General features: G+C 53.4%; 12 protein-coding genes across 12 annotated transcripts; 8 read left to right on the top strand and 4 right to left on the bottom strand.

Annotated features, from left to right (window-relative positions):
• Positions 1 to 664: 664 nt before the first annotated feature.
• Positions 665 to 5,406, top strand: J4E92_010953 (uncharacterized protein; the record flags this gene model as incomplete). Its single annotated transcript, XM_051502287.1, has 5 exons — positions 665 to 810; positions 860 to 1,213; positions 1,261 to 2,092; positions 2,142 to 2,402; positions 2,455 to 5,406. 5 exons carry the CDS (start codon positions 665 to 667, stop codon positions 5,404 to 5,406), a joined length of 4,545 nt encoding a protein of 1,514 aa, XP_051347512.1.
• A 770-nt stretch (positions 5,407 to 6,176) lies between these two features.
• Positions 6,177 to 6,468, top strand: J4E92_010952 (uncharacterized protein; the record flags this gene model as incomplete). Its single annotated transcript, XM_051502286.1, has 2 exons — positions 6,177 to 6,309; positions 6,374 to 6,468. The coding sequence occupies 2 exons, from the start codon at positions 6,177 to 6,179 to the stop codon at positions 6,466 to 6,468; spliced, it is 228 nt and encodes a 75-aa protein (XP_051347511.1).
• A 423-nt stretch (positions 6,469 to 6,891) lies between these two features.
• J4E92_010951 (uncharacterized protein) lies at positions 6,892 to 7,239 on the top strand (the record flags this gene model as incomplete). The annotated part of the gene is made up of 1 exon (XM_051502285.1): positions 6,892 to 7,239. One exon carries the CDS (start codon positions 6,892 to 6,894, stop codon positions 7,237 to 7,239), a length of 348 nt encoding a protein of 115 aa, XP_051347510.1.
• A 435-nt stretch (positions 7,240 to 7,674) lies between these two features.
• Positions 7,675 to 9,159, top strand: J4E92_010950 (uncharacterized protein; the record flags this gene model as incomplete). Its single annotated transcript, XM_051502284.1, has 1 exon — positions 7,675 to 9,159. The coding sequence occupies one exon, from the start codon at positions 7,675 to 7,677 to the stop codon at positions 9,157 to 9,159; it is 1,485 nt and encodes a 494-aa protein (XP_051347509.1).
• Positions 9,160 to 10,247: 1,088 nt separating this feature from the next.
• On the top strand, positions 10,248 to 11,260 carry J4E92_010949 (uncharacterized protein; the record flags this gene model as incomplete). The annotated part of the gene is made up of 4 exons (XM_051502283.1): positions 10,248 to 10,441; positions 10,490 to 10,564; positions 10,647 to 11,043; positions 11,090 to 11,260. The coding sequence occupies 4 exons, from the start codon at positions 10,248 to 10,250 to the stop codon at positions 11,258 to 11,260; spliced, it is 837 nt and encodes a 278-aa protein (XP_051347508.1).
• Positions 11,261 to 11,379: 119 nt separating this feature from the next.
• On the bottom strand, positions 11,380 to 13,276 carry J4E92_010948 (uncharacterized protein; the record flags this gene model as incomplete). The annotated part of the gene is made up of 3 exons (XM_051502282.1): positions 11,380 to 12,166; positions 12,213 to 13,062; positions 13,117 to 13,276. 3 exons carry the CDS (start codon positions 13,274 to 13,276, stop codon positions 11,380 to 11,382), a joined length of 1,797 nt encoding a protein of 598 aa, XP_051347507.1.
• Positions 13,277 to 13,997: 721 nt separating this feature from the next.
• IMP3 (Small subunit (SSU) processome component) lies at positions 13,998 to 14,794 on the bottom strand (the record flags this gene model as incomplete). The annotated part of the gene is made up of 3 exons (XM_051502281.1): positions 13,998 to 14,153; positions 14,232 to 14,600; positions 14,750 to 14,794. 3 exons carry the CDS (start codon positions 14,792 to 14,794, stop codon positions 13,998 to 14,000), a joined length of 570 nt encoding a protein of 189 aa, XP_051347506.1.
• Positions 14,795 to 15,014: 220 nt separating this feature from the next.
• J4E92_010946 (uncharacterized protein) lies at positions 15,015 to 16,792 on the top strand (the record flags this gene model as incomplete). The annotated part of the gene is made up of 3 exons (XM_051502280.1): positions 15,015 to 15,137; positions 15,204 to 16,643; positions 16,703 to 16,792. The coding sequence occupies 3 exons, from the start codon at positions 15,015 to 15,017 to the stop codon at positions 16,790 to 16,792; spliced, it is 1,653 nt and encodes a 550-aa protein (XP_051347505.1).
• A 360-nt stretch (positions 16,793 to 17,152) lies between these two features.
• Positions 17,153 to 18,599, bottom strand: J4E92_010945 (uncharacterized protein; the record flags this gene model as incomplete). Its single annotated transcript, XM_051502279.1, has 2 exons — positions 17,153 to 17,314; positions 17,394 to 18,599. 2 exons carry the CDS (start codon positions 18,597 to 18,599, stop codon positions 17,153 to 17,155), a joined length of 1,368 nt encoding a protein of 455 aa, XP_051347504.1.
• A 275-nt stretch (positions 18,600 to 18,874) lies between these two features.
• Positions 18,875 to 19,705, top strand: J4E92_010944 (uncharacterized protein; the record flags this gene model as incomplete). Its single annotated transcript, XM_051502278.1, has 1 exon — positions 18,875 to 19,705. The coding sequence occupies one exon, from the start codon at positions 18,875 to 18,877 to the stop codon at positions 19,703 to 19,705; it is 831 nt and encodes a 276-aa protein (XP_051347503.1).
• Positions 19,706 to 19,840: 135 nt separating this feature from the next.
• Positions 19,841 to 23,042, bottom strand: J4E92_010943 (uncharacterized protein; the record flags this gene model as incomplete). Its single annotated transcript, XM_051502277.1, has 7 exons — positions 19,841 to 20,505; positions 20,557 to 20,636; positions 20,684 to 21,186; positions 21,234 to 21,793; positions 21,842 to 22,526; positions 22,592 to 22,759; positions 22,812 to 23,042. The coding sequence occupies 7 exons, from the start codon at positions 23,040 to 23,042 to the stop codon at positions 19,841 to 19,843; spliced, it is 2,892 nt and encodes a 963-aa protein (XP_051347502.1).
• Positions 23,043 to 23,523: 481 nt separating this feature from the next.
• J4E92_010942 (uncharacterized protein) lies at positions 23,524 to 25,246 on the top strand (the record flags this gene model as incomplete). The annotated part of the gene is made up of 4 exons (XM_051502276.1): positions 23,524 to 23,654; positions 23,700 to 23,729; positions 23,779 to 23,853; positions 23,902 to 25,246. The coding sequence occupies 4 exons, from the start codon at positions 23,524 to 23,526 to the stop codon at positions 25,244 to 25,246; spliced, it is 1,581 nt and encodes a 526-aa protein (XP_051347501.1).
• Between the last annotated feature and the right edge of the window lie 158 nt (positions 25,247 to 25,404).

Raw genomic sequence — 25,404 nt, 5'->3', positions numbered from 1 at the left:
ACGATAGTAGCTGCGACATCATACTCCTCGATGTAGAGTCTGACTGCAGCTCTTGGCTACGCCTTGCATCCTTGTAGGGCGTGAGCGGCTGATTAGTACATGTTCAGTACCTAGATAGTTTGGCGCAGCCCACGGCAACTCCGTAGGTAGGCAGCAATGCGGCGGTAGCCATGTCATGATTTGGTGAATGGATTGGGAAACTCCTGCTAATGGTTCTTCCACAGCGCAAGAGCCGCGTCTAGATTCAGCCGGGCAAGTGAAGAGCGGAAGCTTTCCGTCGGGTGTGATGGCAGACGGAGGTTCGGCGGCGGGACTGACGCGATAAGGGAGCCGCGGCCTTATCGCGTTAGCGCCATCATGGCTGCAGGGATCTGGTACCTGACACTTGGAGCTCCAAATGCTGGAGGGGACGCGGTAGAGGAGCAATTATTTTGTACCATACGCAACTGCCATTTCTGTTTTCACTGCAGATTTCCGATGCGCTGAACTGTTTCATATCACGTGGCTAAACTCAAGCCTCGTTCTCCGGCCACTTCAATCCGACGTTATGCTACACGTTGCAACTTCTTGAGATCGGGAGTTGAACTTTCGAAACATCACGATTATCGCTCGTCATTGCTACACGCCACCACGATTCCTGCCGGGCTTAGGGCGGGTTTACACGATGCGAGCTTCAGCCTCTATGCTGAGCGCGAAAGCTCTCTTAGTGCTCAGCGCTTTCAGGCACATTGGCGCGCATGCGGCTCGTCCAGGTGTCAGCGTCGCTCTTCTGGCTTCCTTCAATCCAGCGCCATACCTAGTAGAGTTATTGTAAGCTTCGGGTGTGCCAAACGCAATAGCTACAACTAACTCCTCCCAGAGAAACTGCTGCAGAAGAGAATGCGACGGCATACTACCCCATCCTCGACCGCGTATCCGAGGGGTACTTCGACGAGAAGACCACAGAGCAGGCGCTGTATACAGCCTTTGTGGACCTCCTGAAAAGCGATGGACACATCACCCAGCCTGAAGCCCTCGCTTCCTTCGATCTCGCTCTCTCAATCCGATCGGCTGCGCCGCGGATAGAAGCACATTACCAGTTCTACAATACATCGGTGGAGCCTTCACTGAAGGCGGAGCAGAACGAGAAATGCGAGATTTGGGCATCGTTTCACGGGAAGCAATACTGCTCCGTACACCTAGACGAGCCCTTCGGAGACATTGAGAGCGAGCGGTACGTACAAATGGCCTGGCCTATGGCAGACACTGAGACTCAAACAGGACATACAAACTACCCTTCGACCGCATACTTGGAAACAGCTCGGCTCTACCTGCGATTCTATACGCCGATATCACCGCTCCTCGATTCAAGAAATGGCACAAGACGTTGAGCGACACAGCCAAACAAGGAAAGACTTCGTACCGTGTCCGGCACAAGCCTTCGTTAAAGGCACCAACAACGCCGCTGGTAGTGAACGGATACGGTGTGGAGCTACAACTGAAGCGGACCGACTACATCGTCATAGACGACAGGCAGGCTGAACAGGGAGAGAAGAGTGCTTCTCAAAAGCCAATGGGCACCGGCCTAGACGACGATGAAGACGTCGCAGACCTCAAGCCCTTGTCCAAGGACGAGGTATCCGATTTAGGGCTGAAGGCTGCCAGCTTTGTAACACAAAGCGAACAACCCATGGATACCCTCATGAAGCTCGTGCAAGACTTTCCGAAATACTCGTCCATCATCGCAGCCCACAACGCGTCGGAAGACTTCCTGGAAGAACATCTGAAGAACCGCGAGCAACTCCTCCCTACGGGGTACAATGTCATCTGGATCAACGGTGTACAGATCCCGGCCCGCGATGTGAACCCGTTCTCGCTGTTAGCACATCTGCGACGTGAACGTAAATTGATCAACGGGATACGCAGTCAGGGTCTAAGCGGTTCTGAAGTCATCTCGCTATTGTCGCATGATTCCATCGCCCAGACTCAGACGGATGCTGAACCTCAACGTTATGACTTCAGAGATGCTACCGAAGGCGGCAACGTTATCTTGTGGCTGAACGACATCGAAAACGACCCGATGTATGAAGGGTGGCCAAGTGAACTCAGGGCTGTGGGTACGCTCATCCATATCATCGATTGCGAGCTAACCATAACTACAGTTACTGCAAAGAACGTATCCTGGTCAGCTGCCATCGTGTCGCAGAGACATTCACAACGCCATCGTCGCTGTCGACTTGACTTCGTCCGAGGATGTCACTACCATGCTTGAGACTATCCTCAGTCTCATCAGGCGTGGTATTCCACTGCGCTGGGGTATCGTTCCTCAGACTGCTACATCTGGTGCTCTTGAGCAGGCCAAGGTAGTTTACTATTTGCATGACGCGTACGGACTACCTGCTGTGATCGAATACCTCCAAGTAGTAAGTGTTGAAATCTCTTGTGAAGTCGATGTTGCGCTGACATGGAGTTCAGTTGGCAGATGGCAAGAAGCTGGCGCATGCAGACCAAGCCACCTTCGACGCGACAGTCAAGAAAACCGCGCTCCTCGAAGGAAAGGAGGCTTTGGCCTTTGATGACGTACTGAAGTCAGAGACGCTGGATCAGCGCATCACAGGTGCCAAACAGTACCTGAGGCGTCTAGCAGCAGAAGGCCCCAAAGCCCCCGTCTTTGTCAACGGCGTACCCATTCCAGCGACCGAAGAATGGCTCGGAACACTCAGCCAAAGAGTCGGCATGGATCTTCGTCAGATTCAACAAGCAGTCTTCAACGGTAATTTCAACAGCGATAGTTGGGTTCCACAACATTTCTTGGCCTCAGCTGCTGCTAAGCGCAATCCTCTTGTCATCCCGGAGAACGAGAAGAACATCACGCTCATCAATATGGCTGAATTTGAAGAGACCCATGGCGAGGCTTATAACAAGATGCCGCGTATTCATGCATCAGAGTCTGTTAGCAAGAGTGACTGGATTCACGTCACGCTCGTGGCGGATTTCGACTCGGAGGCTGGTTTTGCTCTTCTGAAAGCACTGGCAGATTTCCGTGAGGCAAACTCCAACGTAGAGGCCGTTCTTATACACAATCCGAAAGCCGGTGCGGAGCAGTCGAACGCCTCAGAAGACATTCTAGAGACTTACATCAAATCTGACCGTAAGCTTACTACCGAAGCCCTCTCCGGGATCATGAACCGGAATGCCAACTACAGACCAACTCCCGCCAACTCCACTCTATTCTGGCAGGTTGCTGAGCCAATCTACGACGCGTTCGGTCTGAAACCGGGACAGAACGGCATGCTTGTCAACGGACGCTACGTGGGACCCATCCCAGATGATTACGGATTCTCATACGATGACGTGGAAACTTTTGTCACTTATGAGCAGGTCAAACGCATTGAGCCGTTGAACAAAGCGCTTGCCGATCTTGAACTCATGGAAAAGATCAAATCTCCAATAGATGTTGCGAAGATCCAGTCGCTGGTCGCACTTTCCACCGTGTCGGACGTTCCAGAAGGCATTTTCGAGACTGCATCAACCCTGAGGATGAGCACTTACAACAACTGGACTGCCAAGCACACCGCTATCTTCCGGGGTGACGAAGACAACGCTGTCTTCCAGATCGTGGCCTCAATTGACCCCGCGACAGAGCTCGCACAGAAGTGGGTACCAATCCTTAAAGTACTCAGCGACATGGAGGGCACACACCTCAAGCTTTTCCTCAACCCCAAGCAGATGCTTCAAGAGCTTCCTGTCAAGCGTTTCTACAGATACGTCCTCGAAGCTCGACCATCCTTTGTCGCCGATGGATCCGTCGGAAGCCTTGGAACCCACTTCTATGGCATTCCCAAGGAGGCTTTGCTGAACCTTGGCATGGATGTGCCACCCTCTTGGCTAGTTGCTCCAAAAGAGTCTGTATATGATCTCGACAACATCAAGCTTAGTACCATTCCTGCTGGTGCCGATGTCACCGCTGTCTATGAACTGGAGAACATCCTCATCGAGGGCCACTCTCGTGACACTACGAATGGTGGTCAGCCGCCGCGTGGTGCTGAAGTTGTCCTTGCTACTGAGCGGGATCCTCATTTCGCGGATACTATCATCATGGCTAATCTCGGCTACTTCCAGTTCAAGGCTACTCCTGGCTTTTACAACATTCAGCTCAAGAGCGGTCGCTCTCAGGAAGTTTTCAGCCTTGATAGTGCAGGTCCTATTAGCTGGGCACCCGTGCCTGGTGACGAGACTACTGAGATTGCTCTCATGAGCTTCCAAGGAGCGACAATATTCCCTCGACTATCGCGAAAGCCAGGTCAGGAAGAGACTGATGTGCTCGCTCCTGAAGAGTCACTCGCCTCTGAGCTGGTTGGCAAGAGCGCGCAGAAGGTCAACAAGTTCCTAGGCAAGATTGGTCTCAACTTCGACTCCGAGAAGGTCCTGCAAAAGGGCGCTGACCTGTTCTCCGGAGGCAAAGCGGCGAAGAAGGGCACGCAAGCAGACATAAACATCTTCTCCGTCGCTTCAGGCCACTTGTACGAGCGCATGCTGAACATCATGATGGTATCTGTCATGAAGCACACCAAACACACCGTCAAATTCTGGTTCATCGAGCAATTCCTGTCCCCCAGCTTCAAATCCTTCCTCCCGCACATCGCCGCCGAGTACGGTTTCGAATACGAAATGGTCACCTACAAATGGCCGCACTGGCTGCGGGGCCAAACCGAAAAGCAGCGCGAGATCTGGGGCTACAAAATCCTCTTCCTCGACGTCCTCTTCCCGCTCGACCTCGAAAAAGTCATCTTCGTCGACGCCGACCAAATCGTGCGAACAGACATGTACGAACTCGTTACACACGACCTAGAAGGCGCCCCTTACGGCTTCACACCCATGGGCGACTCGCGCACCGAAATGGAAGGCTTCCGTTTCTGGAAAACAGGATATTGGGCTAACTTTTTGCGTGGTCGCCCTTATCATATCTCCGCGCTGTACGTCGTAGACTTAACCCGCTTCCGCCAACTCGCCGCCGGCGACCGCCTCCGCCAGCAATACCACGCCCTCTCCGCGGACCCCAACAGTCTGTCTAACCTCGACCAAGATTTGCCCAATAACATGCAGTTCAACCTCCCCATCCACAGTTTACCACAAGAGTGGTTGTGGTGCGAGACTTGGTGCGCTGATGAGGATTTGCACAAGGCGAAGACGATTGATCTTTGTAATAATCCGCAGACTAAGGAGCCGAAGTTGGAGAGGGCGCGCAGGCAGGTGCCGGAGTGGAATGTTTATGATGGGGAGATTGCGGGGTTGGCTAGACGTGTGAAGGGGGAGGAGAGGGATGGGAAGGCGGAGGGGGTGGTGGATGTGCAGGAGGAGGAGCAGAGGAGGGAGAAGGTGGTGAAGGATGCTGAGAGGGAGAGTGAGGGGCATGGTGAGTTGTAAGATAGAGGATAGATGGTGTTTGGGGAAGAGCGCCTTGCTTTGATAGTGTGGTAGACTGAGAGGTTGCCACGACATTGAAGTGTCGCAGTCCCATATGTGTAGAGAGAGAGAGCTCATCGCGACGTAGAAATTTCAGTCATACAAAGCCAAGCCCATCTCTTTCTACATTTGCTCTACCACCAGCAACACCAAAGCCCTTGTTTAAGATATATCATAGTTCAATGTTCCCATCCCTGACGCCCTCGTGATTCGCCAACCTTTCTCCCTCAAGAAGGGCCGATAGAGCCGTCTTTCCGACCAACCTTCCCGATGATCGACAACCACCCTATGCGGTCATAAGCCTACAACGTTTGCACCCAACGCAACACAGCTATCACGGATAACCGGTTTTGATTGTATCAAAAACTATGGGTACATCGATGAGATGAGACAATGCCACACCCCCGTACCCGGGTCTCGGCTTCTCTAGCGCCCACCGGTGGCTACGCCAACGCCGGCTGTACCTGGGATTGGGTGGAGAAGGCCAGTTCGTGCCAAGACAGGTATGACATAGGTGGTCCAGCGAACAGATGACGCTGAAGACGTAATGTGGAGGTGCTGTGCAGCAGGGCAGAAGCAGAAGTCGGGTGTACCTATATAAGGCTGGGTGCTGGTGTCTAGGATATATCATACATCATCAACCACTCATCACAACCAAACTCTACATCTATTTCCATCACAACTTCGCACACATCGACCAAGTTAACCTACAAATCACACCCCCATCAAACATGTCCGGCCAAGGAGTTTCCCACCAGGGCATCACCGCCCCCGGTCTCAGCGAGGCGGACCAGAACATCAACAACACCACCGAGGATATCAGCAACAAGGCTTCGGGTCACAAGGCAAACTTGAGCAACCCCAGTACGCATTCCCTGAGATACCTAGCTGCGTGTTCGATGAGATGAGGGACTAACGCGTGATGCAGACACTAGCGAAGAGTCCAAGAAGAAGTCTGCTGAGGCGCTCAAGGCCCTTGGTGGTGAGGATGCTTTCTATGGAAAGCAGGGTAAGGGCGAGTAGGGAACTCTCTACTGCCTTGTTTGGGGAGAGATGAAGTTATGATACCATATTGAAATAAGAATATAATGTCTTTCAACATTGATGATGTGCGCGTCCAAGTGCTGCTTGAGTGGATTACAGCTTATTCGTGTACTCCATCGTATTGTACAAGTATGCTTTCAGGCGCAACTAAGAAATCGAAGCTCATAGTCGGCTATCGCATGCGTGAAAAGCGGCATGAGAACGGAGACGACGGACCGTCGCGTCGGCGTTCTTTCCACGCGGAAAGCGATGACGTCATCAACATCATCGTCTCCTTCCCCACACATCTCCACCCCAGCCATGCAGCCTCACCAAACATATCCATCAACAACACCAAACACCCATCTTGACTCGACCTCCCATCTCATACCTCCCCAGGTACCACCTTCACACTCCCCAATCATGACATCCACATCCTCAACCCCCACCACCACCCCCTCCATACCAACCCTCCACACCAAAGCCGAGTACCTCAAAGCCGTCATGTACGAAGGCGTCACCATCCTCGAAGGCACAGCCACCTGGTGCAAGAACTGCCACATCGTCGCCCCTGAAGTCGCAAAGATGGTGGCGGAGTACCCAAATGTCAAGTTCTACACGTATGATGTGGAGGAGTGTGAGGATATTGCGCAGGAGCTGGGGGTTAGGAGTATGCCGTCGTTTAGTGTGTTTAAGGATGGGGATATTATGGAGGGGGTTACCGGGGCGAGGCCGAAGGAGGTGCGGAGGGCTATTGAGGGGTGTTTGTAGGAGGGGAGTGGTAAGGGTGTGAGAGAGGAGAGGATGGTGAAGAGGTGAGGTGGGAGGTGAGAGGTGAGGCTTGCGGCGATGAGAGAGTAGGCTGGCCATGTCAGTCCAGAAGTCTACGAGAGATGGTTTGTGGTATGAGGGAACTCCTTCGTCTTATCGATGCTCGATTCGTTGTCTACATATGCTCATTGAAAAGCGGTCAAGTTGCGGTACCCTGTCACGCAAGTGAAGGCGGCTTCTATAAGCGAACAGCCGTTTGCGCACGCACTCTCGCACACTGAGCGGACAATGGGAAAACTTTCCGTCGGCCATCGCGTTACGCCTTAGTTCCATCACAGGAGATATCTCTTACCGATTCGGAAGCGAAGCCCTCTACACGATACGATTTTCGCGACGAGTTCCACCCTTGACAGCGATTTGTCGGATCATCCCGCAATGTCACCAGGATCGACGACACTGTTGGATCTGGAGCGGGGGATCAAAAATAAACTGTTCTCGCTAGCATTGTACGAGCAGGCGGCTGCGCGACTAGGCGACACGGCTGGAGAGGAGTGGAAGTCATTCCTCAACACCGTAATCCATGGGCTCAAGACAAGCCTACAGGCTTTGGAAGCACAGTATACCAGTATTACGGCGAGGCAACATACTCAGCGTCTTCACGAAGATCCTCGTGTACCAACAATCTCGATCGCAGAACTGACGCGAGTCGTCTCTGAAGAGGCAGACGCTCGGGATGATCTACTCGCCAACATGCGGACGTTGGAACAAATCGGAAAGAAACGAAACGGTTTTGAGAAGGAGCTTCAAGAGAAGCTGCAATCGATGAAACGACGTTTGCAGCTCCGATCTTACGCAAGCCGCGATGCGGCGATGGATATGCAGGACATCGAGGACATTCAAGAAGACATCCTACACTACAAAAACAGGACTCAAAGTATCGTTTCCGATTATGAGCACCTTGTAACAAGAGTATGTGATACGATGATGGCGGCGAATCGTGCAGCGAAGAGTCATCTCGAAGTGCCAGGTTTTGGCAAATGGGTCCCCATTAGACCTGAACCTGCAAGTACCACAGTCGCTACCGCCACCGCACCAACGACTATCACAGTCACCGCTGCGCAAGTCAGGATCTCAGATATACCTCCCCAGGTGGAAGCTTCCGCCGGAGGTATCCAGATGGGTACAGTTCCTGGTGCTGTAACCTCTAGGCCCAAAACCAAGACCGCTATCGTCAAGTTGGACGAGAGACTGTCGAGTCTCACACTCTCTCCTCGCCTAGAACAATATGCAAATGTCAAGCCCGTTGATCAGCAACAGTTCAATCTCGGCGACATTGGCTGGTTCCCCGTTCTACGTCCGTCCTGGTCCTCATCTTCTAAAGACATCCATACTGAATTCGGTTACATTTGCGCCAAGTCCTATCCACTGATCATTGTGGAAAAGCTGGATGACTGCATGTTGGGTCTGATCATCTCCACGTCGCATGGAAATGGTTTGCGTCTGAAAGGCGATTCTGTCAGGGATCGAAGCGTTCCCGTCGTCGACCAGTTTCCAGCCTTTGCCGTGGATGAGGGATGGGGCAGCGATCTCTTTCCTAGGCAAACGGTTCGGGTCGCGCACCTCAGTGGCGAATTCCATCCACTTGCAGGCAGTTATATCGACATGCTGAATGCGGTTATGGTGCCTTACGACTCAAGGTTCCAGAAGAAGGGGTCCGTGATGAAGGACGACGTGATTACTCTGCAGCGCATGAGACTGTCGGCAGTCCTCACAAACTCGCAAGCCGGGGCACTCATGAAGGATAACAATTTTTGGGGTTACATGACAGGATGGGAGAAACATGTGGCGAATACAGAACATATATGTCGGCGGCGGGATGACATCCTTACGGAGATGGTGTCGCGAGAGCAGACGCAATAGGTTATGGGCTTATAAGTCAAGGTGTTACTTAATCGCAGGCCGAAGATTGCGGTTGGTCCTCGTTCTTCGCGTTGGGGAATCAGGCTGTTACTTCATTTGCGACATCAAGAGATGTACATACACTGCATATTAGTGTTGATTTTTTCCACTGTACCTGAGAGAGAGTAATTTTGGTCGATACCCATTTCTGGAAGGATACAAGGCTTACATGAATGGAGACGAGCAGCTACGCTCACTCGAAGGCAATAATTGTCGGGGGGATGCATCTTATGTCTTGCTTTTGCTACGCAGGCCACACTTGTGGATAATGTTTTGGTGCGTTTTTTGGGAATTAGAGAAAAAGGACTGATCAAGCTGCTGTTGCTGCACCTCTATACACATGTATGCCTAGGTAGAGTAGCCATCACTGCGCCCATCGCAACCCCAAATCCTCCTCCCATCGCATCCCATCACGTCCCGTCACAACTCGATCCCCACCCCCAGATCACCCCACCAATCTCCATCCGGCCATCGCACAACACCCCCGTCCCCGCTGACCACACCCAAGACCCTCCCGTCCCGTCCCAGCCAATCACCATCGTCTCAGAAATTGCCGGGTAAGCCCAGCACAAGGGTAGCGAGCGGGGAACACCCGACCTCCACCACCGCATTCAACATGCTGACCATCGCTTTTATGTTCTCACAAGCAAGATGTAGCCAAGGAGGCTTTTCGGCGTAATAGTGATATATATCCAGCCAGTTGGGATATAGCTTCGTACTGACCGAGCCGTGGCGGCGGTATTTGACGAACAGGAGGAGAGGATTGTGTACACGGAGACCGAGACGGGCGGCTTGGGAGACGGGGAGTGAGATGGGTGAGTGGTCGACTAAGAAGCGGGCGGGAGAGAAGTCGTGTACCCCACCGTGCATGTGCATGTGGAGGAGAAGTGGTGCGCGACAGACGGCAGGGAAGTGTTTGAGTTGATAAGCGTGGAGTACCCTGAGTCGATGTTTGTGCTGCAAGGCTACTGTACTGCTACTGTCCGACTACACTACTTCCCTCTGCATCACCTACCCTACTACTGCGAACATAGCCAATCCACCCAACTATGGCGACAACAACAGTGACCTCGCATAGCACAGACTCCGATCGAATCGACAAAGAGCCACATCTCGCTCACACATCAACAAACATCTCGATCAGCCCAGAGCTCTTCGAGAAACTCTATCTCGCGCCGAAGACACCGCATGCAAATGAGAACGTCGGAAAATATGCTAATGCAACACCTTTGGGCTTCTTGGGGTAAGATTCTCCATACGCAATGGACGGTATCGATACTGAAGACAGCAGATTCGTAATCTCAACCTTCACATTCTCCATGGTACTAATGGGCTGGGGCGGTGCCGCCGGAATGCAAGCAGTCGTGTACGTCCTTCCTCCCATCCCCCATCCCACTCCCCTCACCCCTCCCATATCCCTCTTACCACCCATACTAACCCTCCCCCAGCGGCATATTCTTCTTCACCGGCCCCCTCCTCCTAACCCTCTCCACAATCTTCCTCTGGATCCAAGCCCAATTCTTCCCCATGATGGTCTGCGGTCTCTTCGCCGTCTTCTGGCTCTCCTTCGGCATGTTGCAACTGCCCACCCTCAATCTCGCCGCCTCATACTCTCCTTCCGGCGACGCAGCAGCCGGAATGGTGAGCAAGGAGATGAACGCGGTCATTGCGTTGTATTTGCTTGTGTGGGGTTTTGCGCTAGCAACGTTTTGGCTGTTTACGATACGGATTAATGTGGTTTTTGCGGGTATCTTTGGGTTTGTGACGGTGGGGGCCTGGGTGTTGAGTGGAGCGTACTGGGCGTTGAGTACGGGGGATTTTGATAAGGCGTTGAAGTTGCAGAAGGTGAGTTACACTGGCACTTTTGAGGGGTCATTACTGATGCGTACAGGCTGGTGGAGCGCTCCTGTTCATAGTAGGCCTTCTGGGCTGGTACATGCTCTTCGTCATTATGGCTGCAGAGATGCGCTGGTCTGTATGTCCGCCTGTTGGAGATCTTAGCAAATACTGGGCGAAGACGGATGTCGAGATTGGTGCAAATGCAGGCGAGAAGAAAGATTGAGCATGGGATCGTGTCTTTTGGAAGCGACACTGATGTTATGTAGATGGTGCGGTAGTACTTCGCATGTGATTGCTGATGTAAAACTTTTCACAAGGACGCAGCTCGACGAGCAAACGAACTCATGGCCCTACAGTCCCCGCGACCTTCTTTTCCTGCAACTCTTTCCTGTCGCGTCTCTGTACAGCAACGGTCTTACTGGTGTACTTTCTCTTGTCTACCGACGGAATGAAGAAGGCAGCGACCACTCCGAGCAGACCGAACGCTAAGGCCACGAGATACGACAAATGCGCACCCTCCAAGTATGCTTGCTTATTCCCTAAACTGGCTGCAGCTCGAATAGCAGGAGTTATACCTGGGATAGCTTGGTACCCGGCAGCTGTGTTCGCTCTCGACGCGGTGATCAATCTAGTGACGATATCCGAGGAGAGATTGAAGGGGGCAAGATTGGCACGAACGCGCGCAGGTAAGGCGTCTCCGTACTTGTTGTTCGTGACGTTTCCAAAGATGGCGGTAGCGACGGCGCCGGCAAGCAAGCGAGAGGTTCCTGCAAGACCGGCTGCAGTGCCTATATCTTCCTGGTAAACGATCCCGAAGCCGACCAAGACCATGCCGTTCAACAGGTTGACAGAGGTACATGTCGAGATGATGACTGTCAAAATGATCGACTTGACGGGATTGTCCATTGTAGATGTGGACATGGCGCCGACGCAGGCTGTCTGTAGGGCAACGGCAAACATGATGACCCATCGTTGGTGTCCGATAACTTTGCTAAAAGCCACGATGATGCCGCCAATTATGGTGCCGAGAGGTAGGACTTCGGCGTACAAGCCTTTGGATATCTCGTCAGTGGCGTAGATGAGTTGGGACAGGCGTGGCCATAGAGTTGCATTTGAGTAGTATTGCATCCTGATATTCGTCAGCATAGGTCGTATTTTCGAGTGGCGTAACTTACCCGCCTATGGCCATGACCAGCATCGGAACAGTGAAGTGACGCAGTGCTCTGAAAAGACGCGGAGGGAATAGTGGTGCCGTCAAATTATAGTAGGCCTCGTAGAATCCCAGACCGATCAAGGTCACCAGTCCGATGATGATAGGCGCGAGAACTGTCGCAGAAACCCAAGGAGCCTGAGATCCACCCCAGCTGACACCAACGATGAAAAGTGTACACCCGGCCAAGAATAGGAATAGTCCCAACCAGTCAAATTCGCGTAACAGTTGTCCAGCAGTCTTTCCATGTTCAGCCTTCTTGTCTTTCCAGGATGGCGGGTGGTAGAAGAAGAACAGAAGGACAAGGTTGATAGCCTGGAACCCTATCATGACATAGTAGCAAATGCGCCAGTTGCCTGTTTGCTTGATGATGACCCAACTGACCAAAGGCATGATCTGTGCTATGATGGAAGCAGCGTCGAACAGCCCAATAGTAACATGGCGATATTTGCTCGGCACGATCTCTTGGACCGCACCAAATGCCATTTCCAGGAACCCGGAGCCGCAGCCAAACAAGGCACCACCGGCGATCATCTGGTTGATGCTTTGTCCGGTTGCTGAAACGATACTGCCGATGATGAGAATGATAGCTCCGGCAATGAAGAACCATCGCCTGCCAAAAATGTCTGAAAGTCGTCCACCAACAGTGACAAACATGGCACCGCCGAGGTTCCACGATATCGTAATCCAGGTGTATCTAGGATCCGGACCGAGATCGGCATTGATGTACGTGAGAATCGCTGGTGGGATGAGGAGGGTAAAGAGGTAGGCGTTGTAGCACATGGCCATGGACACGGCGGCCATCAATGTGCGAACTGGAATCAGTTAGATATGACTGGTGGCCAGTCCAGATGTTAGGCAATACGCACAGGTCATGCCAACATCTTCACCGGTGGTTTGTAGATGGCGGACGATCTCTTCGTTGGCGTCATTGCTGGGGATGTAGTTGTCGTGATCCGATGTCTTCGTGCTGCGCTCGAGCGCTTCGATGTGTGCCACCGAGGGCTCGCGGTCTCCTTTCGCAGTCATTGCGTGACTAAAGACAATCGAATATATTATCACGAAGTACTTAAAATATCCGAATCCAAAGCTGGAGGATCAGCACTGTCATAAATACCGTCCCGCTGTTCCCTAGTGTGATCCGTCAGCTACCCCAGAATTCACCCAAACATCCCCACCCATGCGTGGAGATAGCGACATGGCACTTATGCACATGCAACCGACTCAAAATTCTAGTCCACTTGAGGGCGTTGTACCGATATGAGCATAAGCACTGTTATTGCCGGTTTTGGTAAAGAACGGCATGTCGTATGGCGTCAGTGAGGGAACATGATTGGTCACGGCTCCTTCAGTCGGAAAAACATAGCCAATGCCGACTTAGTATACCCGGTGTTGGCTATCGTTGTCCTGTGTGCGCAACAGTCAGCAGAGAATTACACACTGGAGATTGCATTGCTGTGGTGGTTTTGGTGTTCCTCCGAGCGCATGATGTGCCATCCACCCAATGCATCTCTTCCGATCTCTGTTCTCGTATTCGAACGCCCTTGAGAAAGGACATGTGATCGCATTCACTCGTTCTCGTAGGATGAGACGTGGTATCGTCTGATACGCTGCGTACTTGAACTGCGATGGTAGGTATAAGTGGAAGAACAAAGATCAAATTTTTGCAATGGCCGGATATCGCCAGTATGTCGTAACGCCTTCAAATGCTGTATCCACAAACGCCGCTAAAAAAGAAGAAAGTAAAACCTCATAGGGCCTCGAGTTCGAAGTCGTCCAGCTTGTCGCGGTACTTCATGATGTTGCGCTTAATCTTGGAGGAGTCAACCCATGTGACGAAGTCTTCCATATTCCTCGAGACCAGGTAGGCTGGGTCTGTGATGACATCGGTTCCAACTCTTACGTGCTGTGTGTTTGTTAGCCCCTAGCTGTGTCTAGAGAGATGACTTCTAAAGAAATCATATCCGGAGTCCAGTGTACTTGCCCCTTGTTCGACGAGTGTAACAGCTGATTGTACATGGTCCGCCATGCGTAGCCGGGTCATGACAACTGGCAATCTCCTCCGTGCGAAGGCGCTCACTGTAAGCTTGTGCTCGACGTCGGATAGTTTTCCACGGCCGCCGCCACCAGTTCCCAGCAAGCCCATCGAGAACAGCTTCTCCAGTATCAGATCTTCTTGCTTGGCGCGGAAGGGATCTGATGGATCGAGGTTGGCGATTCTATGTGCGAGTTGGCGCAATGAGCCGGCGAGCTGGTTGTACTTTCGGTAGTCGTCGCGTCCTTGGATTGCGTAGCGGCGCATGACTGCTGCCTCTCGGTGGTCATTGTCGCTTTTGTAAGTGTTAAAGTCGACCTAAAAAAGGTGTTAGTGCCTCTCAAGAACTATTTGTCTCCCCATGTTCTGGAGAGAGCGCCGCTGGGCATGGCGAGAATGGCGGTTGTTCACGCGGCGGTCCCGGCAGCGATGCGCAACGGCGAAGACGAGGACCAGGAGATGTATACCTTCTTTAAGAGCTTCTGCTCATGATGCTTGAGTTTGCGCACCATATTGACGATGCAGATATGGGATTGTCGTGGGTGGTGGATCGTGAGTGCTTGCGATGGCTTCGCGACAACGATGAAGATCCAAAGAATTATTTGACAGGGGTGCAGCGGGCGCTAGCAGTAGCGTGACTGCCCCTCCAATGACGCGTGGGGTGCATCCAAATTACTTTTCACTCTTCGAGTCAAACATCCTACAATCATTCCTCTGAACGCATCCACGAATATGCCGACAGTCCACCTACTCGACTACGTCGCCGGCAATGTCCGCTCCCTCGTCAATGCCATCGAGAAGGTTGGCTACACCGTCGAATGGGTCAAGACGCCCGCGGACGTGCCCTCTGCCGAGGTACCACCGCCCTCTCACCAAGACGCGCGCAACAATTGACAAGTGCTGATGCAGCATCGCCCCTAGAAACTCATCATTCCCGGCGTCGGCCACTTCGGCCACTGCATGTCCCAGCTAGAGAAAGCCGGCTACGTCGAACCCATCCGCGAACACATCAAGGCGGGGAAACCTTTCATGGGAATATGCGTCGGTGTGCAGGCATTGTTCGAAGGCTCGGAGGAGAGTCCTGAGGTGAAGGGTCTGGGGGTCATTCCTATGCGATTACGGAAGTTTCAGGATGCAGACAAGAGCGTGCCGCACATCGGATGGAACAGCGCAAACACATCGCGCACCGGAGAAGTCACGGATGACTCATTGTACGGCCTGCGACCAACGTCGAAGTACTACTATGTCCACTCCTACGCCGCGATATATGAGAAGGGTCTGTTAGAGAAGGATGGTTGGGCAGTCGCTACAGCACGGTACGGCGACGAGGAGTTCATAGGCGCAGTCGCAAAGGGAAACATCTTCGCCACACAATTCCACCCTGAGAAGAGCGGCGCAGCAGGTCTACGCGTCCTAAAGGCTTGGTTGGATGGCAACATGACACAAAAGCTACCCGAGAAGCCATCAGCCGCCGAAACAAAAGAAGGCCTAACAAGACGCGTCATCGCCTGTCTCGACGTCCGAACCAACGACCAAGGCGACCTCGTAGTAACAAAAGGCGACCAATACGATGTCCGCGAAAAGGAAGGAGCCGGCGGCGGAGTGCGCAACCTAGGCAAGCCCGTCGAAATGGCAAAGAAATACTACGAACAAGGCGCCGACGAAGTCACCTTCCTGAACATCACATCCTTCCGCAACTGCCCCGTAGCCGACACACCCATGCTCGAGATCCTGCGCCGAACCAGCGAAACCGTTTTCGTTCCTCTGACGATCGGCGGAGGCATACGCGATACCGTAGATACAGACGGAAGCAAGATCTCCGCCCTCGACATCGCAACCATGTACTTCAAGTCCGGCGCAGACAAAGTAAGCATAGGCTCTGACGCCGTGACCGCAGCCGAAGAATATTACGCGAGAGGTAGCAAACTCTCTGGCACCACGGCCATAGAAACCATCTCATCTGCGTACGGCAGGCAAGCCGTCGTCATCAGCGTAGACCCCAAGCGCGTATACGTCTCTTCTCCCGACGCAACTCCCCACCACACAATCAAAACCACAACTCCAGGTCCCAACGGCGAGGAATACTGCTGGTACCAGTGCACCATCAAGGGCGGACGCGAGGGCCGCGACTTCGACGTCCGACAACTCGTCACCGCAGTCGAAGCCATGGGCGCAGGAGAGATTCTGCTAAACTGCATCGATAAAGACGGAAGCAACAGTGGATTCGACACGGAGCTCATCAACGACGTCAAAGACGCGATCAAGATCCCTGTTATCGCGAGTAGTGGCGCAGGACACCCCGGTCATTTCGAAGAGGTGTTTGCCAAGACGAAGACGGATGCTGCGTTGGGTGCTGGAATGGTGAGTTTCTATTCTTACTTTCGTTCCGAACATGGATATAGTGACTAACATTTTGCCAGTTCCACAGAGGCGAATACACAGTCAAACAAGTCAAAGACCACCTGCAAGAAAAGGGACAGGTCGTGCGGCCGTTCGAAAACGATATATAAACATATGTTTGGACTCCCAATGGGAATCCCAGACCATGCCCTCTCTAGTATTTCGTGAAACATGTATATATACAGAAGTAGAGTGTTATCTCCGCCAGGCATCGATCGTGAAACGAGTAGACCCCGCGTCAGCAAAGTTGCCGCATCGTAGTGCCAGCACTCCAGTACCATCGATGCCGTAAAACATGTCCACCATTGTTCGTCAGATTCTGGATGCCGTTGTCCTCATATCGCGAAATGCGCCGTACCGTGCCATGTATCGACCTGCAAATGGTATTCATACAGATATTCTGCAAATGGGCTCAAACGAAGATGCTGCTTTTGGATGAGTGTCGTTTTATATGATTCCGAGTCTTTTGTTCACTTTCTCCTCTTCATGACTTTGGTGCACATATCCACCAATCCGGTCTTGGCTTCGCTTTCGGGGAAGAAGGAGATAGCCTCGATGGCTTTGTCGACGTAGTCTTGTGCCAGAGCGCGGGTTTGCTCCAGACCCGAACTTTGAGAAACGATTTCGCGAGCCTGTGTTGTCAAACGATTAGCACTCACTCCACTCTTCTCAACTGCCCCGCACAATGCGGGCATATATTCCAAGACTTACCCTCTGAACATCCCCCTCCTCCGAAAACTTCCTCCCCACCAATTTCCCCAAACTACTTTCCTCCTTCCACGCAAACAACAACGGCGCAGTCGCAAGTCCCAATTCCAAATCCGCACCCGCCGGCTTCCCCAGCTCCGCTTCGCTAACCGTGTAATCCAGCATATCGTCTACAAGCTGGAACGCCAAGCCCAAGTTCTTTCCATACAGATACGCCGCCTCCACGACCTCGGGACTCGAACCGCCTAGGATAGCGGCGGCGCGACAGCTCTTCGAGATGAGGGAGGCGGATTTGAGGTATGTTTTTTGGAGGTAGTATGCTACAGTGTCTTCTGTCCAACTAGGGTTCTTCTCGTCCCTGGCGGTGTTTTTGAGCTGCATGAATTCGCCCTCGACGAGGTTTGCGATGACGGTAGCGAGGAGTTCTGTGACTTCTGGGTCGCGGAGACGGGCGAGTGCGACGGAGGCGCGTCCGAGCAGGAAATCGCCTGCGAGGACGGCCATTTTGTTGCCGAATTCGATGTTTGCGCTGGGTGCGGCGCGGCGGGAGACGGAGTGGTCGATTACATCGTCGTGGAGTAAACTAGCCGTGTGAATCAATTCTGTGATTTCCGCGAGCCGGCGTTGGGAAGGGAGGATATCGCTGTCTTCAGCCGTATACGCAGAGTCATGTCGTATACTGCTAATAGGACTCTGATCTGGGTTCTCATCTGCCAGGATCCGTGGATTGGTAATCGAGATATCCGCGCTTTGACTCCCGATTCCCAAGTCCCGTCGCGAACTCCGCGGTGTGAGGGCTGTGGCTCGGCTCATGAGCAGGACGAGCATGGGGCGCACGTATTTTCCTTCGCTCTGGGTGTAGTACTTTGCGACGGTGTCGAGGGTGGGGTGCCCGGATCCGAGGAGGGATCGTATGTTTCCGGTGAGGAATTTCATCTCGCGGGCGACGGTTTGGAAGGGGTCCATCTTGATGGGCGCATCCGGTGGCGGCGACGACATGACGTTTTGCGCTACGTGGGCGGCGGCGGCCCAGGACGACTGGTTTCGCCGCCGCGAGGGGTGGTGGAGGCTTGGTGTCGCATTTTTCTGCGTGTGTATTGAGCGGGCGAGGGCGGCGGCGTTACGGTACGGACATGTTGAGATGTGCGATAGTGACGAAGTTTGCTGTCGCGCGATGGACGTCGCGAGCCGGGGTGTGCGGCTCGTCATGGGGGGTTGGGCCGTGAAACTTTGTCTGAAACGGGCAGAGACGGTGCAATTGAGGGGTTGGAGCAGCGTCTCGGAACACACAGAGTGGGTGGTGGTGGTGAAGTGGGCTAGTGATATGTTCGCCCGCAGCTATCGGCTAGATTTGTCGAAGTCAAAATATCCATGACGTTCCGAACGCTAGCTCCCCTCGGTCGCCGCACATCCCTGTCGCGTCGTTGATGCCGCGTGCCTGTGACGCTGTTTCTTACCGTCTACACAACACACTCCACACAGCCATGGTCCTGCTTACTATGACTCCCGGTATCGTCCGGGCAGTCGCAAAAGCCAAAGACGTATCCGCCGACGAATACGAAAAGCTCCAGCATGCCGACGAGCCCTCGCTTGCGGAGCCCAAAGTCGGGAATCCCATCTCCCATAGCCAGTTGATCGATCTGTCAAAGCTGCTGAAGGAGCATGTCGATAAAGACACCAAAGACACTTCAGAGACCACAGAAGACACCTCATCCGCCACGCCAACGACCCTCGCCGCCCTCCTGCACAACACAACAATATACATCCCACCGCCTCCCCCCAAACCCACGCAAACCCCCGAATACCACGCCCTAATGAGACGTCTCCGCGCCGAGCAAGAAGCCCTCTCTTATGAACGTATGCTACACCCGCCGCCAACACGCGAATCCTTCTCCCAGCGCTTTCCCCGCGCCCCAGAGCCTTTCTCGATTGGAGCAACACAAACCACCAGCGAGGAAGACGAGCTATCATATGAGGAAGTTCATCGGCAGATCATTTTGATTATAAATATCTTGGTCTCGGTCGTTTGTGTGGCAGTATTCATATGGGTTGCCGCGCGACACTGGAGTGTAGGCAGTAGACTGGGACTGAGCATGGGAGGATCATTGGGTATCGCAGTTGCCGAGGTAGCTGTATACAGCGGCTACGTGAGAAAGGTACGGGAAGCGAAACGCTTAGAAAAGAAGAAGCCGGAGATCAAGGAGATTGTCAAGACATGGGTGTTGGGCGAGGACGATGACAAGGAGGGTGACACGACAGGGTGGAAAGAGAAAGACGTGGATGGAGTCAGGTTCAGAAAGGGCAAGCATCGTTGAAGATACGGTTCAGATTACGCCAGTTCATGCTTGGAAGAATACCCATCATTACTGCTGCCCAAACAACGCCTGCAATGCAGTTGAAGTCCCCCCGCGCCAACGCACAAATCACAAGCTAGAAATAAGTCTCAAGTTTTACTTCTTGTCCTTCCTTCGTCCGGCTACACCCCCAGCAAATCGTCCCAGGTTGCTCAGACTGGACCTTGGCTTATGGCCCTGCACTGGACCCGGCGGCGCGGGTTGGGGAGGTGGTCGCATTGCGTTCGCCGGACTGCCAGGCCTCAACCCAGCAACGCTCTTGGGAGGTGCACTTGGCGTAGGTGCCCTGGGTCCCATCTTCTCCTGCATCTCCTCCTCTTCACCCATGCTCGCCATCCGCTGAGTGCGTCTCGCCTTCTCCTGCGTCTGCTTGAACCTGTCAAGCAGTTCTGACCACTTAACGGTCCCACCAGCCTCGGGGCCACCCAGACCATCCCTTGGCTTCAAGCGGCCAGGACGTTCGAACGTCGACACATTGGATCCTGCAGAGGATGGAATGCCGCTGCTAGCACTGCTGTTCGAGCCAACTTCTGAGCTTTTTTGCCGCAAGTGGTTTAGGGTAGGGGAGGAGGAGGAAGGGTGCACATACGTCGAGCTGCTGCGTTGCGGAGCAATATGCAGGTAGCCAATAGCCGAGACACTATTGAGACGGTTTTTGAGTGCTGCAAACGCGGACGATTGAGGCAGCAGCATGAGCAGGCCATACATGCACTTGTAGAGGTGCGGGTATCGCTCTGGCTCGAGGAGCTGCATGCGCAGGTCTGACCATCACAGTTAGCAAGGTAGTGAGATTGAGCGGGAAGGAGCCGTACAGGTGAAGACGGGAGATTCGAGTAGCTGGACTAGCTTGTCGATCTGGATGAGCATGTTCACGGTCATCTCAAGGTCCGCACTACCATAGTCAGTAATGCCCATCCAATATCACGTTGAGGAACATACAAAACTTGAAGCAGATGGTATGCTTGCTCATAAGCTTGGGCAAGAAGACACAGCGAGAATGTAGCGACAGCGTTGTTGCACCATGCCTTGAACAGGATAACAAAGAATGATTGGCCATCCTTGTTGTCCAAATTTCTCAGACGTCTTCTTAGGTCGGCGAGCTCTGGTGCGGTAATGAGGTTGTTGTTGAGATTTTGGACCATAATACTGGCAAACTCGACATCCTCGTCCTTCGCAAGGCAATCAGCCATGGTGCGGTATATGCGCTCAGCGCTCAATGTTATACAGAGCTGTCTAATGATGAGGTTGCCACGAGTTTCGAGGAGTCGGCGGTCTGTACAGAACAGCTTCAGGAGATTAACCATGAATGAAGTGAAGTAGGTATCATCGCTGTGCAGTGAAATCTGTGAGAGAAGTAGCAAGTCGCGCGTAACGACTGCATCTGAAGGGTCCGAAAGCGTCTTTAGCAATGCAGGAAATGTGCCGTCGTCGACTGTCAATATCTAGAAACTGTTAGTAATTGCCTTGCTGTCTTTGACTCCACACCTACTCTGCCAGGTGCCATTCTATGGAGCATTATCAGCCATGCTATGGCCGCAACGCGAGTGGCTTCGTATTCATTCAAGAACTGCAACGTCAAAGCGCTGACAGCAGCTTGGTAGTCCAGCTCCGGTATTGGACGCGGGGATGGACCTCTTTCCTCTGCCGGTGTGGGCGATCGCGTACCCTTGCCATCTGGCGATTCAGCCTTGTTTGCTTGATCGCGGATGACTGCCTTGAGCAATCGGCCAGATAGATTAGAATCGCGCCGCTGCGTGCCGGTGAGCTCTTTACCTAGCTCAGATAGGGAAGGCGGTAGCTGAATCTGTCCACCTGCAGCACCATCGCGGGGGCGGTTATCGTCAGATAATGACAATATATAGTCCATCAACGAGGCGTTGACCTTGACTGCAGCTTTGCGAACGGTGTCGACGTCGTGCGACATACGCGGCAGGACGTGCGACAATAGACTGGGAACAAACGGCATGATGTCCTCTGGGCAAATGTCGAAGAAGTTGTCTATCCAGCGGAGTGCGGTGAGCAGTATCTCGGTCTGCTCTTCTTCTGTGCCTACACAAATTAGCCTGGTCTCTCTTCCAAACCCACCCCGGAACTTACCTGATGGGGGCACCAGGAAGTCGACTAGGATCTCAAGAATCTTCGGATGGTCGACGTGCACATCCTGGCCAGGTATCCAGTTTCCGTCTCCGTTGACAGACTTTCCACTGTCGCCAGAGATGGAGCCGCTCTCTCCGCTTGCCTCGCCCTTGTCGTTGATTGAATCGTCCAGCTCGAGAGGGGTGCTGTCTGTCGCTTCGCTACCACTATGGATGCTACCCGTAGAGTTCCTGCGATCGTCCTTGCTGTTGCTCCTCTTGCTCTCTGCTATGCCCTTCTTGATGCGCGCGATCTTCTTAATCTCACTTAAGAACCTGTCCAATGCCGCCTGCGTCATGGTGTATACATCCTGGTTGGTGTCGCTCAGGAACCTGAAGAGGCCGCCGAGGAAACGCGGGAGGTGGGCAATGAGTTCGAGATCTGGTATGGAGTCTAGCAGCGTGATCCATGCTACCAGGAAGGAACGTGTGAACGGATTAAGGACATAGATGCGTTCTTCGAGGAGGGGCAGGAAGCGTTCGAGGTTGAAAGCGAATGGGTGGGGCTCGTCTTCGGGATCTTCTTGGTCGGGCGTGTCGTGTAGGACAGATACGTAGCTGGCAGCCGACTCGGAGACGATGTCCTTGATCAGACGGTCGAGCAGTTCTGCGCCGTTCTTGACTGAGAGCTCCGAATCTGCAGCCATCTGGACGGTCCGGGCCGTGTTAGTCTTGTCTCACGAGGTGTAGGAGACATTATGGGTCTTCTCACCTTGCACAGGGCATCGAAGACCTGGTTAAAGTATACGAGTATCTCGCCCTTGGCGACCTTTGCGATGTTGTACATGCTCTCGCACGCATAGTACCTGACGCGGGCGTCTTGGTCGCTGAAGCACGCGAGGACCGGGGGGACGATTTCTTCGAGATAGCGGGCGACTTCCTAGGAAGATATCAGTAGGTATATCAAGCTGTGTATGAGATGTGTAACGCACCGGCCCCAGGGCTATCGAGGCCGCGGCCAGCCCTATCAGGCCGCCGTTGCGGGCGTGGGGCTGGTGGACGGCATAAGCGTACTCCTGGCACAGCTGGCGCACGATGCGGGCTATCCTGTCGTGGTCCTGGGCGGCGAGGGCGTCGCGGATGAGGCCTTCGAGCTCGAGCGCGCCGCTCTTGCGCTTGTCGTAGAGCTTGTCGTTGAGGGCTTTAGTGATATTGACGTCCATGGTGAGGTCGCGGGCAGGACAAGTCTACATGGTGCAGCCGCCGGCCTATCGCATCTTCAACTAACGGCGTGCGGGGTATTGGGAGCGTCGTGAAGCAGGGCGAGGAGGAACGTGCAGCCCTTCACGGTGTAAACCACGATGCTCGAGCCGACGGGGTCACGACAGGGATCTGCGCTTTTAACGGAAGGCACACACGTCATCGTGCCTTCCTACACAACCGCCTATCCTTGTCGCTAGCACCCGCCGATAAACGAGACATTTCCAGAAGCAACCCCGAGCAGATGCCCAAGGCATGTCGCGACGACTGCCCTCTGCCCATTCTCACGACCCTCAGTGTCATGGCGATTGGCAGCTCCCCTTGCCGCTAGGCGCCTAGTTTTCCCAAGTCACTCGCTCGCTCTGACCAACACCCTTCGCCGTCGTCGCCGCCTCACATCACCCTTGGGTTCACCTGCCCCTGTCAGGTGCGACCAGCGTCGACATGGAAAAGTTCAAGAACAAATTCCTGAACCCCCACCGTCGCTCGCGGCGAGAGGACGACATGGAGAAACTGAGGGAGCCCAAGGTCTCGCCTATTGCGACAGGCGGGTTCAAGCACTGGGCCGTGGCTTTGTAAGTGTAGTTTGTCTCCCGAGTGACGAGTGCTTACATCAACAGCATAGTCTGTAATTTCAATGTTGATATCGGGTAGGTCATCCAGATTCCATGTCTTCAGAGTAATGTATTGAGTTTGTAGCCCAGAAATCGAGATTCTATACCCTCCAGATGTGCCCTTTACAACGGCCGACCTGAGTGCTATATGCTTCAACAGGTACATTCGTCCGCCAGTTCCGAGTGGTACAATCTAAGTCGCATCTAGTTTTCCTGAGCAACAGAACACAGAGACCGCCGAAGACCTCTGCTACGACTTCGCCATCTCCAATAACTCGCCTGACATCAAACTGACTTCGCCAAATGCCCCTCATGGCAGCGCAGACACCCTCTACGCCTCATGTATCTTCCGCCAAGAGTTCGACGACACCATGAAGAGGAGCTTCAATCAAAGAACACTGGTCATGATTTCCCACCACAACTTCACTTCCTTCCATCATCGCATCTTACAAAAGATGACAGAGTCCGGACCCCTCAGTGACCCAACGACTTTAGAAGCTGCATTCTCACAGATGAACACATGGGCGCCCCCAGCACTCGGACGTCACGATCTCCCCTTCATGGGCAGCATGTTAACCCTGGACATCGCACCACATCGCGCCTTCCCTCTCCAAGGACTCCCAGGACCCACGCCACTAATCTCCGACATCCCCCTCTCCATCTACGCCTACGAACCCGTCGGCTCCTGGGACAACATCATGCACTACATGCCCTGCATCACAGACCTCTACGTTCTCTACGAGAAACTGATCCTCTGCGAAAGCGTCATCGTCATCGCAAAGTCACCCCAACTAGCAAGCGAAGCCGTCTCTTCCCTCGTCGACCTCATCTGCCCCGTCCCCTATGCCGGCGTAGTAAAGCCCTACATGACCATGCAAGCAAACTTCAAAAGCATCGGCATCGACGGCGGCACCCCAACCTCCTTCATCATCGGCGTCACAAACCCCTTCTTACTCAAACGCATCGTCGCAGCCGCAGAAGCCAGCCACAAAGCGCGGCCACACATTTTGTATCTGCAAAATTTCGACGGCCCCGTCCCAACCCGCCGCCACCACTCTCTGCATCACAAATCCAGCCGCAACGCCCTCCTCGACCTCCCCGGCGGTGGCATAGAAGTCCACACGCCCTCGAAACGCTTCCTAAAATCCGACCCTGCAGTCGTATCGCAAATCGAATCCCTCCTCAAGCTCGGCGACCAAACCCGCGAACTAGGTCCCATCATCCGGCGTCACTTTGCGGATCTCACCGCCCAGTTTATCTCGCCCATCAACCGTTATCTCGCCACGTCCAACGTCGTTACGCCCGGTGGCGCAAACCGGTACGCCAGTTTCCACGTTCCGGATCTGATGAGCAGTGTGAGCAAGTATGGGACGAGTGTCAAGTTTCGCGGCTCGAACCCGCTACAGAGACATAGGGCAAGGGATGGGCTTTATGAGAGTTTTTGCAAGAGTGCAAGTTTTTATACTTGGTTGGAGATGAAGATTAGTTTGGAGAATGAGGCGAGTGCGGGGATGCTTAATACGCCTGTTGCTTCTTCTGCTGGGAGTGGGTGAGATGGCGATGAATGGAATGAGTGGCGGTGTGTTACGGGTAGTCGGTTGGAGGTGGAGGGTGTAATTTGCAAGATACCACGAGATATAGAGACTACAGATTGTCTGGATAATATGAACGCATATTTGAAAAGTATCGAGCACGTGAAATATCCGCCCCT

Source organism: Alternaria infectoria (genome assembly GCF_024043175.1).
Source record: "Alternaria infectoria strain BMP 0036 chromosome Unknown scaffold_48, whole genome shotgun sequence".
NCBI lineage: Eukaryota > Fungi > Ascomycota > Dothideomycetes > Pleosporales > Pleosporaceae > Alternaria > Alternaria infectoria.
The sequence above is the reverse complement of the archived record's forward strand: the minus strand, read 5'-3'. Positions and strand labels throughout refer to the sequence as shown.